A 12,977-nucleotide genomic window follows, 5' to 3' on the forward strand; every position below is an offset into this window, starting at 1 on the left:
GCAAAAAAAAAAAAAAAAAAAAAAAAAAAAAAAAATAGAAATTCGAGCCAAATTTGAGCCAAAAATTTGAGGCCTCAATCTTTTTCCTTTCAGCAACGGCTGTGATTGGGACCTCGAATTTGAGGCTCGAAATTGCCTCAAATGCTATTTTTTTTTTTTTTTTTTTTTTTCCCTGGGCTTATACATTAAAAAATAAATAAATAAAAATAATAATAATAATAACAAGCAAAGCATCAACCCAGCAAAAAAAAAAAAAAAAAAAAAAAAAAAAAAAAAAAGAAATTCGAGCCAAATTTGAGCCAAAAATTTGAGGCCTCAATCTTTTTCCTTTCAGCAACGGCTGTGATTGGGACCTCGAATTTGAGGCTCGAAATTGCCTCAAATGCTATTTTTTTTTTTTTTTTTTTTTTCCCTGGGCTTATACATTAAAAAATAAATAAATAAAAATAATAATAATAATAACAAGCAAAGCATCAACCCAGCAAAAAAAAAAAAAAAAAAAAAAAAAAAAAAATAGAAATTCGAGCCAAATTTGAGCCAAAAATTTGAGGCCTCAATCTTTTTCCTTTCAGCAACGGCTGTGATTGGGACCTCGAATTTGAGGCTCGAAATTGCCTCAAATGCTATTTTTTTTTTTTTTTTTTTTTCCCTGGGCTTATACATTAAAAAATAAATAAATAAAAATAATAATAATAATAACAAGCAAAGCATCAACCCAGCAAAAAAAAAAAAAAAAAAAAAAAAAAAAAAAATAGAAATTCGAGCCAAATTTGAGCCAAAAATTTGAGGCCTCAATCTTTTTCCTTTCAGCAACGGCTGTGATTGGGACCTCGAATTTGAGGCTCGAAATTGCCTCAAATGCTATTTTTTTTTTTTTTTTTTTTTTCCCTGGGCTTATACATTAAAAAATAAATAAATAAAAATAATAATAATAATAACAAGCAAAGCATCAACCCAGCAAAAAAAAAAAAAAAAAAAAAAAAAAAAAAAAAAAGAAATTCGAGCCAAATTTGAGCCAAAAATTTGAGGCCTCAATCTTTTTCCTTTCAGCAACGGCTGTGATTGGGACCTCGAATTTGAGGCTCGAAATTGCCTCAAATGCTATTTTTTTTTTTTTTTTTTTTTTCCCTGGGCTTATACATTAAAAAATAAATAAATAAAAATAATAATAATAATAACAAGCAAAGCATCAACCCAGCAAAAAAAAAAAAAAAAAAAAAAAAAAAAAAAATAGAAATTCGAGCCAAATTTGAGCCAAAAATTTGAGGCCTCAATCTTTTTCCTTTCAGCAACGGCTGTGATTGGGACCTCGAATTTGAGGCTCGAAATTGCCTCAAATGCTATTTTTTTTTTTTTTTTTTTTTCCCTGGGCTTATACATTAAAAAATAAATAAATAAAAATAATAATAATAATAACAAGCAAAGCATCAACCCAGCAAAAAAAAAAAAAAAAAAAAAAAAAAAATAGAAATTCGAGCCAAATTTGAGCCAAAAATTTGAGGCCTCAATCTTTTTCCTTTCAACGGCTGTGATTGGGACCTCGAATTTGAGGCTCGAAATTGCCTCAAATGCTATTTTTTTTTTTTTTTTTTTTTTCCCTGGGCTTATACATTAAAAAATAAATAAATAAAAATAATAATAATAATAACAAGCAAAGCATCAACCCAGCAAAAAAAAAAAAAAAAAAAAAAAAAAAAAAAAATAGAAATTCGAGCCAAATTTGAGCCAAAAATTTGAGGCCTCAATCTTTTTAATCGGATTAATAAATAATACATTTTATTATAAAAATAATTATTTTTTTCATAAATTAAAAGATTTCAATTAGCCCTTATAGATAAATTCTTTTAAATCGTGAACAATGCCAAAAATAAATAAATAAAAATTTATACACACCATACGGACTTACACTCACGTAAATATTGTGCAAAATTTTTAATAATTTTTTTTTTTATTTTTTGGATCTAGCCTTTTTTATTTAAAAATGCATTGTTTGGTGCAATTAATCCTATAAAGTGAAAAATAATAATTAAAAATTGTAAAAGCATAATTTTTCAAATTTTTAATAAACCTCATGCACATTTTTACAAAAAAAAAAAAAAAAAAAAAAAAAACTGCGAGTTACCTTATAAGGGTTTGTAACTTTTCTCAAACTCAAAATTGAAAATTAAAATTTAAAAACACTTTTTTCTCAATTTATAAATAATTAATTATTTAATTTATTTAAATTATTTTTATCTCGTAGACTAAGTGGAAACTATATATCAAACATTTGGACACATTTTTTTAAAAGGGAATGGCCAGTTATTGGATTGGACAATGTTATTTGGGTCTATTTTGAAACTCACTTCAATTATCTAAGTTGTTCATTTTTTAAGTCAATTTTTGTAGATCACCCGCAAAAAAGAAAAAAATTAGGTCTATTCAATATATGTATATATATAATTTTATCACATTTGCTTTTTTTTAAAATGTCCACTATATTTTTAAAATCATTCATGTCGTCTATTTTTTAAAAATAAATATAATAAAAGTATATAGTTATAGATATCCAATCAGCCTAGTTTTGTCTTGGTGATCCATACAAAAGTGTACTAAAAAATGAAGGACTCAAATGATGGAAACAGGACCGGCGAGAAACGCTATGGTGTGCACCTCTAAATGAGTGCATATTATATGTATCCTATCATAAAATAAATAAAATTTTATAACATCAATCATAAAATATATAATACCGTCACAAATTAACATAATAAAAATGTCGTAATCAAACCACATTTATTATAAAATTTTAGACATTTTATTATGTTAATTTATAACAAAACTACGTATTTTATGGCTAATATTATAAAAATTTATGAAAAAATTTATATGTTTTTATGATAAAATACATATAGTAAATGGGTGCACATCATAAAATTTTTTCAACTTCATTACCTTTAAAAATAGTCCGTGTATTTGGTTTCAGTTTTCTGAAAATTAAATTTTTATTTTTCGTATTTTTTTATTTTTAGTGAATATTTTTTTAAAATTTTAAACAATTTTTTTATTTTTTTAGATGCACCTTACTTAGATGTATCTAAATAATAAAATATTTGTAAAAAAATATTTTTAAAAATTAACAAATATACAAAAATACGAAAAATATACTGAATTTTTATATTTTTGGTATTTAGTAATTTTTTTTAAAGATTTTTTTTCATAAATATTATACTTTTTAAATATATTTATGTTAAGTATGTCTAAAAATAAAATAAAATACTTAAAATTTTAAAAAAATCATTAAAAACAAAAAAAAAATACAAAAAATAAAATTTTCTGAAAATCAAAATCAAATCAAATTTTTTTTGATTATTTATTTATGAAAAATGCTTGGGAGCACTAATTAGTGCTCCCACTAATTAGGTGACAGTGGGTCCCGTCATTAATGATGTGATGTTTTGGTCTTGGAGTTGTATTTTTTTTTTTTTACTTTTTTAATGTATTAGTGCTATTAGAACATCTCCAACGGTGAACCAAACCCAGCATCAGATTTAAATTTTGATGAAAAACCCACTTTTTCACGCTCCAACGGTTTCACCAAATCGATATCAAATCCAGAATTCAGCAAAAATGGTACCAAACTGAGTGCAGGCGAAGCATTTCAGCAAATCACTGTTCCTAACCGTTGGGATGAGACGAACAGGTCGACCATCCGGTTGACCAACCGGTTAACCAACCGGTCGCCCCGGAGAAATTTCAGACCGTTCACAAAAAGGTTCAAACCAGTCCAAAAAAAAAAAAAAAAAAAAAATTTTGCCTAGGTGGTCGACCATCCGGTCGACCGGCCGGTTGACCACCCGGTCGACCACCAAAAGTTCAAAAAGTTCCAAAAAAAAGGTTCAAACGGGTAAAAAAAAAAAAAAAAAAAAAAAATTTTTTGTCATTACCGGTTGATCGGCCGGTCGACCGGCCGGTCAACCAACCGGTTGCCCAGCGCAAATTTGATGAAACGGATTTGATGTTGAACCGTTGGAGCGCGAAGTATCAGATTAAGGAAATGACCCATTTTTTACACAGATTTGATGAAATATTTGCTACACCGTTGGAGATGCTCTTAGTGGTGATGTTTTTAGTGGGATGAATCATTGTTGTTTATTTATAAAGAATTGTGAAAAGCTAAACCAAACAGGGTGGAGATATCTTCCCTTGTGTGATAAGACAGTGGTGACGAGTCCACACTTTTGGAGTGGGAGTGGGAGGTAGGCCAGAGTCCAGGCCACCTCTTTCCTCCACTCCACCTTCTTTTGCCATAAATGCAAGTTAGCAACTGTAACTCTAACACTAACACTAACTGTAACCCCACCACCATACAACGTCATTAACCCCTTCACCCTTCTCAAAAAAATCATTCCCATTCCCATTACTACTATTTACTTCTCTTTCTCGATCTCGATCGACATTTTCTGGGTTCAGCTGATACTGTTATGAGACGAGATGATGATGATGAAAACGGAAGAAGAAACAAACTCCTCCATTGAGGTCCAAGATCATTGTGCATCTCAAAATGAAGTTGTCATTCCAATTCACAAGGTGATTTCATTGTTTTTTTTTTTTTTTTTTTTTTTGGGTGGGGAAATTTGGTTCAGTTTGGTTATTTGAATGGAAATCTTTGATGGGTCTGCGCTGAATTTTCGGATTTTTAATTTTAAAATTTTTGCTTCCTACATTTTGTTGTCATTCCAATTCAGAAGGTAATTCTATGTTGTTTATTTAGCTTTTTTTTTTTTTTTTTTCTTTTTTTGAAATTGGGTTCAGTCCTTTTATGCAATTTGGCTATTAAAATGGAAATCTTTGACGGGTCAGTCCTGAATTTTTGGATTTTTAATTTAAAATTTTGTTGTCGTTATGTCTTTGTCTGGACATTTTCTGTTGTTCCTTGTTTCTGTTTTGTTCTTCTCTATTTAATTTGCATTTATTACTTTATTTGCTTTGGTAATTTTCAATAATATCACTAATATGCCTTGCGCTTTGTAGTTTGAACTGAACACATCTGCTTTTATTATTATTTAATGCCTATGTTTACTTTTCAAAAAAAAAAAAAATTGGGCTAGGTATTGTGTGGTTATTCACTTTTTCACTTCAGAGAGCTTAGTTTCACACCAAAGATCAATAGATTATTTTCACTTTTCCTTTTCATTCAAAAATCCTAGATTCAAACATAGCTTTAGTAAAAAGGATTTGGTAAATCTCTGGGATCAGTTGGATCTGCTGTCTGAATTAATTTGCAATTCGGAAATTTTTAAAGAATGTGACACTGCACTTTGATCCGCTAACCATAGTGTTAGGTGCTTATTCTCAAATCAAATGACAAAGGGTCAACCATAGGCAAAACAACATGGGGTTGAAAGTGTAATTTGCCTGCATAATTATCCAGAATAATGTGGTGGCCGGAGAGGGAGGTCAGAAATGCTCAACAATTATTTGTAATATTGAGGAATATTTTGGGAATTAGTAGTTTGATGGAAGTCTTGGGATAGTTTCAAACATTATCTGGTTTGAGGCTTGAAAAGATTTCACTTATGGCCTACTTGTTGGTAGTGCTGAATGATTAGGCATGCATTATTGTGCTGATCCATATCTGCATCAACAGGTGGATTTTCACTATTGATACAGTCTGGAAATTTTAGTACTTATCATATAAATATTGTGTCTTACTATTGAGTAATTGAGTTGACCTTTAAACCAAATTTTGAGATGTGTGGGTATGTTCAGCAGAATCAACTAGTTATTTTATCATTTCATGAAATGAAAGTTGTATATGTACAAGTTCTGGTTTATAAACTCTACAAACTTTATCCCATTAACCCATATAATCCCAAGGAAGTGCAGAATTGACCACTCAACCTCTCCTAGGTTGAAGACCCATGTTTTGTAGAAGGATTTGTCTTCTTATTAACCAGACTTGTATTCAAGAAACCTTTGCTTCTAGCGAAGAAAATACGTATAAGATTTCTTAAACTGACAACCAACGTCACTATCTCACTGAACACACAATGACTTAGAAGGCCTTCCAAGAGAGCTATATTGTTTGCTTTTGGAGCAAAACCCTTTCCCATCTGGTGTAGAAGACAAAAAGAAAACACTACCATAAAGGTCCTTAAATCAAACTAAAGTTAACATTATCTGTTGGGAGCTATTGGAGCATATGGGAGAAGCAACCAATTTCCACTTATTCAAAATGAAACTCAAAACCCTTCAAATTCCATAGTCAGAGAAGCTCAAGGAGATTGTAATAGTTGCACATCTGTACCCCGCAATTCCTCTTCCCACATTTTGCTTGACTTTGCATCTTTCGTTTACGGCATCATTGAAAGTATTCCAAGCAAGGAATCAACTTCTCTATGAGCCACCCACATTGATCCTGCTGGAGAAAAAGGCCTCTTGCAAAAAGCTTAAGCTAAGGAACAATAAATGAAAAGATGGCCAGAAATCTTATTACTGCACTTCCATAAACTTGTGTTTGTGTGTGCGTGTTTGCATGTGTTATCAATAGTTCTTGATTGCCACTCAACCATTAGGCCACTTAGCCCATCACTTAAAGCCTGCAAATTTAAAATAAATAAATAAACAAATCTTATTGTTGAAGGGCCCAAATTTTCGAAGACCAAATAAAATATGGCCTAATTTTGATGTTTAGCCTAAGATCTCAAAAATCTTGAACCGCTATTGGCCGCAACCACTGTTCTATTCCTCTTCTAAATGGTTCTCATTTTGGAATTGGTTTTTGGTGCTTTGTTTGGCACGTGCCTGGTTTATCTTTTACTACGCATTTTTGTATTCTTGAAACAAAATGCTAGAATTCTGGCTTCCAGATGAGCAAACATAGTTAATCACTTGAAATAGGTATGCTAAGTTGTCAATTCTAGTAGAAAATCTAAGAATTTACAGATACATAACACAGGTTGAATGCCTATTTTGCACAATTCAATGATGTTTTCTGGTCCTCTTTCAGGTAGAAGAAGATTCCTTTGCAATAACTGAAGAAACACCACATTTTAAGCATTCGAGGAGACAAAACCTATCCCTGGACATACCCTCAAAAACAATAGTGGACTCTCCTCAGGGGGTTGTTCAAATCAAGATGCCTCCAACACCAACTCCCGCTACTAAGAAGGTAAATTTCTTCCTCACGCCAAGCCCTTCTGATGCTAGAATAAGTGGGTCCCCAGGCCTCTCCTCATGCAGAAGTAAGTCATCCATAAAAAACCTCCTACCAAAACTGAGCTTCAAGCACCGGAGTTCTCAGTCAGATGCAGAGACGGCTGCCAATCTAGCTGTAGAAGCTGTGTCTCCAATGCAGCAAGAGAAGCCTTCTATTTCAAGATCATGGTCACTTACAAAAATGTTTACTCCTCGTATCAAGAGAACATCATCTCTACCAGTTACCCCAATTGGACATTCAAATGCAGAATCTGTTTGTGGAGGAAATCTTGGTGGTTTAGTTATTGCAGATGTAAGTTTTTTACAAATTTTGCAGATTCAATTTTGCATGAGGTAGAGAAAAAATAATCATTTGATTGTGTTCAATCCAAGTGGTTTGTTATCCAGGCGTGGGTGATAGATGTAAAGGTGAGATCAGTCCATGTATCACACTCTTATTGAGTATAACAATATCCACGTGTCGGGATGTTATTGAATGTCAACTAAGTCACGTGTCAAGGTGCCATTGGGTGCAACTCAGTCCATGTGTCCACATATTGCTAACTAGGACAGTCAACTTAAACTGTCTAGAGTATTGTATGTATCCAGTATATGATTTATTACATGAATATTGTGCTTGCAGTTCTTAAATACATAGGAATCAAGCATTGTAAGAGCTTTATGTTAGCTTATCTTGATAAGCTTGTATGACATTTTGAGGATGACACGAAGTTGAGAATACCCAATAGAACCTGTAGTTCATCTATATTTAATTAAATAGATTTAGACTTTCTTTAGGACAATTTCTCGGATTATCAATTCATTTTCCAGTCTTTCTGAGTAGCTTTTGAATCTCCACATGAGGTTCATATCATACAAATATCTTAGCATCTGTTGTGGTCTTATTTGTAGACAAAAGGAGCCCAGCGTTCAATATCTCGCTCACTTTCAGTCCCTGTAGTCAACAAAGAGAGAAGAATTAAGAGAATGGATTCATTTTTCCGCATAATTCCAAATCCTCGAGTGAAGGAAGGAGATACAACTGTGTCAAATACAAGTCCAACAGGAGATGCTGGTAACTCAGTTGTCTTTAGTATCTACAGAAGTCATGTTTGAACATTGAAGGATAATTCGGACATTAATTTGTTGATTAATATTATAGTTTTTCATATGCTTTAATCTTTTCTAGTGTGTTCTTATGTCTTTTCAAAATTAGAATATTTTAAACAAGTTGTTCTTCTGCATAATTGCTGAGAGTATGGAGGAAAATGAAAAAATTCCAGAAACCTCAGTCACTGTCATTCCAACCGCAAACATTTGTTGTAGTCCAATCAAGTGGAGAATTAGTTATTTGAATTTTTTTAGATGCCGTTGTGTGCGCACGCATATATATAGAATTTCTCTGTTTGTGCTTGAAATGAGATGACTGTCAATTCTAATGCTAAGATCGTGTGCAGAAAACAATGAAGCAGATCCTGAGGATATACCTGAAGAAGAGGCTGTTTGTAGAATTTGTTTGGTCGAGTTATGTGAAGGTGGCGAGACCCTCAAGATGGAGTGCAGTTGTAAAGGCGAACTTGCATTGGCTCACCAAGAATGTGCTGTGAAATGGTTTAGCATCAAAGGTAACAAGATCTGTGATGTGTGCAGGCAAGAGGTTCAAAACTTACCAGTCACACTTTTACGGATTCGAAGTGTTCGAAATCCAAGTACTGGAGTATATAGAACCCCGCAGATGGAAATTAATGGATACAGGCAAGTGAATGATTTGGTATATTACACTTAAAACTTTGATCTCCAAGTTTCACTTTGTATAGAAATAAAAAAGGGAAAAGGAACGAAACCAAAGCAAGTCTTAAGTCCCGTCAAATGGGTCGGCTGACAAATAAAAAAAATAACAACAATGATCAGATAAAAAAGACATGGAATTCAAGTAGTTTTGTGCTAAATTGTATCTGCATTTGTTTGTCATATTATACCATCAAGATCTAGATATCTCGTTACACATTAAATTTAACGTCTATTCTCCTTGACATCTGCATTGTGTTCTTTTATCAGGGTTTGGCAGGAAGTGCCTGTTCTCGTCATTGTCAGCATGCTTGCCTACTTTTGTTTTCTTGAGCAGCTTTTGGTAAGCTTAAAATCCTTTTTCCCTGCTCAAAATGCACCAATAATTTTCTCAGTAATATTTTTGTTTTCATGTAGGTTGGAAAAATGGGTACTAGCGCGGTTGCCATATCTCTTCCATTTTCTTGTGTATTGGGTGTCCTTGCATCCTTGACCTCATCAACTATGGGTAAGCTGACTTAAGTTCCCAAAAAATCTTATTTAGACAGTTAATTCTGTTATAGGATGCAGAAATACTATCTAGAAAAGTATCTAGTATACTTTGGAATATACAACTAGGAAATTGCTTATTTAAGCTGTGTTTGGATTACGAATTTAAATAGGGATTTAGAAAGGGAAATAAAAAGATAAGAACAATGTGAATGAAATATAAACTAAATTTTTTTTCCATTTCGGTTTCCGTTTCCTTTTCTAAATCCATAATCCAAACACAACGTTTAGGTCAGAACCACCCATCAACTGAAGAGGGTCATAGCAGTAATTTTCATGGTTGATCTGAGTCATAAAATATGAAACATATGATGTTTTGCTTGTGCCAAAGAAGTGCAGCAAAAACTGATTGAATAAATTTAAATTCCTAAGTTGCTGTCAACTTTCTTGTTTATATTCAAATAATGATTGGGGAACTTATGTGTAAATCTTAATAGGCAGACTTATTATCTAATAGGTAGACTAATTATCCAATAGGTCATGTGATAATTAACAGTATTTTTCATTAAATACCATTAAAAAAACGTCATTAATCATTAATTTTCAGTGACAATTTGAAAAACCTGTCACAAAAAAGTCACTAATTATAAGTTTTAGTGGTAGTATAAAAAAATATCAAGAAAAAATGTTACTAATTTTTAGCTTTTAGCGACAATTTAAAAAATTCGTTATGGAAAAACACCAGTAATTGTAAGTTTTAGCAATAATTTATAAAAAAAAGTGACCAAAAAAAATCACTAATTGTCAATTTTTAGCGACATGTGTAAAAAACCATTACAAAATTATTTTTAGCGATGACTTTACTAAAACTAAATTTAATGGGAATTAAGTCCAACTATTAGGATCTATTGGTAGTTTACCTATAATTGATTAAATCATGTCTTTCTATAATATTGGTTGAGTTCACTGATTCAAGGCCTCCCAACTTTCGATGTACAGTGCAGAGAAGATTTGTCTGGGTTTATGCATCAATCCAATTCGCATTTGTGGTTCTCTTCGCGCATATTTTCTACTCCTTGGTAAGAGTTTCTCTACTCTACTCGTAATGATGTGATACCACAAAGATACTTACCAGTAAAAAAAAAAAAGTCTGTTTATTTTTTTAGCACTCATTTATAAGTAATTTTATTGCACTACACTAATTTTAGCTAACAATTTTCTTGAGTACTATTGAGTAGCTTAAACATATCTCCATGTTTTAAGTACAATCAATACAACATGATTTGTTTCTCATGTTTGGAATTCCCCATTTACTGAATTTTACAGATTCACGTGCAAGCAATCCTATCGATCCTCCTTGCAACATTCGCAGGGCTAGGCATTGCTATGAGCGGGAGTTCTATTCTTGTTGAATTTTATAGATGGAGAAGACGATGGCATTCTGGGTCAGACCCGCACCAGGACCCCCAAGTTATGATGCACCCGAGTCAATTGCCTCAAACTACAAGATCATCCCAGTTAGGTCCTCATCCCAACCAAAGCGAAATAGAAAATCCAGAAACTTTTAGTGGGAGCTAAATTAGCACTTGAAAATGACTGATAATTATACGTTGTCAAGGAAAACTGGCATAAAAGAAAGAGGAGAGGGAAGAATCTGATATACTTTCACAGTTGTTTTTGGTTAGAGGGTTGGGTTGGGATTTGGATCCAAACACCGATGGACTTGAATTCAAGACCTCAACTATTGAGGGGCTAACTGGACAATTAGGTGTCATTGAACCGCATGGATTTGGGCAACTCATAACCATTTGAATTTTTACCGACACTTAAAAACATTCCCTCTCTTTCGTCTAGGGGAATCGCTGCCACACTAATGCTGTGTTTGGTTAGGGGATTTGGGGAGGAATTTAGAAAGGGAAAGGGAAAAAGTGTGTGAAAGTAAATGAAATATAGACATGTTTTATTTACATTTCACATACTTTTTCCATTTCCCTTTCTAAATCCCTCCCCAAATCCCCCAACCAAACACAGCATAAAGAAATTTCTATGTTCGAATATGATCACCATATATATTAGACCAATGGGAGTGACTAATTAGATGTGATTTTGTGCTGTATCTAGACCAGTTATTTTTATTTTTTGTGTTTTTGTGTTTTTGTTTTTGTTGTTTTTCATGTTTTTATTGGCCATTTGGTCCTTTGTTATGTATGTTCTTTAATTTGCGAAAAGTGTCCCACTTGATTTACTGTAAATTTTATCAGCCCTCAATTTAAAACTGATCAACATCAATTTGATTACAAATTTTTGCTAAGGCTATAATTTGGATGTGTTCAGCTAGGATAAGGAATTGTCCAAATTTAACCAAAAGTATAGAGTGTCAAACGTGAGTCCAAGTTTAATTCAAAGAATTCTAGTCAGGGTGGAGTTGCTCAAATTCAAACATATTAAAAAAAAAAGGGTAAATTACACTAAACCCCACTCAAGTATAACCCATTTTTTAGTTGCCCCCTAATGTTTAAAATGTGGCACTTAACCCCCTTCAAGTATATAAATTACAAATACACTTGACACAGTTAACAAAAAATATCAATATATTATTTTACCCTCAAATTATAATATTAAAAAAGTTCCCAATCCCTATGTCAACCCTTCCCAATCCCATCACTCGTTCATTTCTAAGATTATTCACATACCAACTGTTAATGTACACTAACCTAACCCACTAACCTAACCCACTACATCCACCCCACTAAACCTAACACACTTACCATCTCCACTACCACCCACCACCTCCACTACCATCCACTACCACCACTCACTAACCCAAACCCTCTCCTATATAATGCCACTCTGATTTGTAATACAATATATCAATATATCAATCTTGTAATATACACAATCAATCAATAATACATCAATTTATTTTTACATGGTATCAGAGCTGGTTTAGAATCAAATAATTCTGCTTCACCGGCGGGCGGCAGCCTCGCCTTGGCCGCCCGCCGGACCTCTACACATACCTTCAGTTTCCTGCATCTTCCAACTCTCTTCCCTCTGACCCGCCGATCTTGATTCTTTCCTTGGTAACTCCAACGGTTCCTGTAATGCTGGATTAATAGGAAACATATTGCATTGCGCATACTGTGCCATCAATTGATCCACAAGCACCAGAGCTACCATGGCCTCCACCATTGGCACCGCTCGCGGAACAACACATGGATCGTGACGACCTCGGGCTATTAGCTCTGTCGCATGCTTATCTCTAGTAACTGTAAGGACATAGCAGCTTTAGCTAGTTCAGCTTCAAGTTTATCGAAGACCGGTGAACCAAGCCCACGTGGAACATTTCTCGCAATACATGTGACAACACCACCAACAGAATCCTCTCTCTCTCGGCATCTCTCTCTCACTCAGAACCTCCATTGAGTCACTCCCTTAGTAGCCCTCACCCTCACACTCTCTCTCTCTCTAGCCGAGACCATCAACCAACATCACCCGCATCCTCGCCCAACACCCCGACT

The 12,977-nt window shown here is 33.3% G+C and overlaps 1 protein-coding gene across 1 annotated transcript; it reads left to right on the forward strand.

Moving 5' to 3' along the window:
- Nucleotides 1-4,162: 4,162 nt before the first annotated feature.
- LOC114308167 (RING/U-box superfamily protein) lies at nucleotides 4,163-11,280 on the forward strand. Its single transcript, XM_028253691.2, has 8 exons — nucleotides 4,163-4,569; nucleotides 6,992-7,492; nucleotides 8,092-8,254; nucleotides 8,637-8,934; nucleotides 9,238-9,310; nucleotides 9,385-9,475; nucleotides 10,456-10,535; nucleotides 10,783-11,280. The coding sequence occupies exons 1-8, from the start codon at nucleotides 4,474-4,476 to the stop codon at nucleotides 11,032-11,034; spliced, it is 1,554 nt and encodes a 517-aa protein (XP_028109492.2). The 5' UTR covers nucleotides 4,163-4,473; the 3' UTR covers nucleotides 11,035-11,280.
- The last annotated feature ends 1,697 nt before the right edge of the window (nucleotides 11,281-12,977 follow it).

Source organism: Camellia sinensis, chromosome 12 (genome assembly GCF_055761805.1).
Source record: "Camellia sinensis isolate YWXY chromosome 12, ASM5576180v1, whole genome shotgun sequence".
NCBI lineage: Eukaryota > Viridiplantae > Streptophyta > Magnoliopsida > Ericales > Theaceae > Camellia > Camellia sinensis.

Coding starts and splice junctions, on each gene's coding strand:
- LOC114308167 (XM_028253691.2), top strand. CDS start 4,474: ATGATGATGATGAAAACGGAAGAAGAAACAAACTCCTCCATTGAGGTC. Junction 4,570..6,991: donor TTGTCATTCCAATTCACAAG/GTGATTTCATTG, acceptor GTCCTCTTTCAG/GTAGAAGAAGATTCCTTTGC. Junction 9,476..10,455: donor CTTGACCTCATCAACTATGG/GTAAGCTGACTT, acceptor TTCGATGTACAG/TGCAGAGAAGATTTGTCTGG.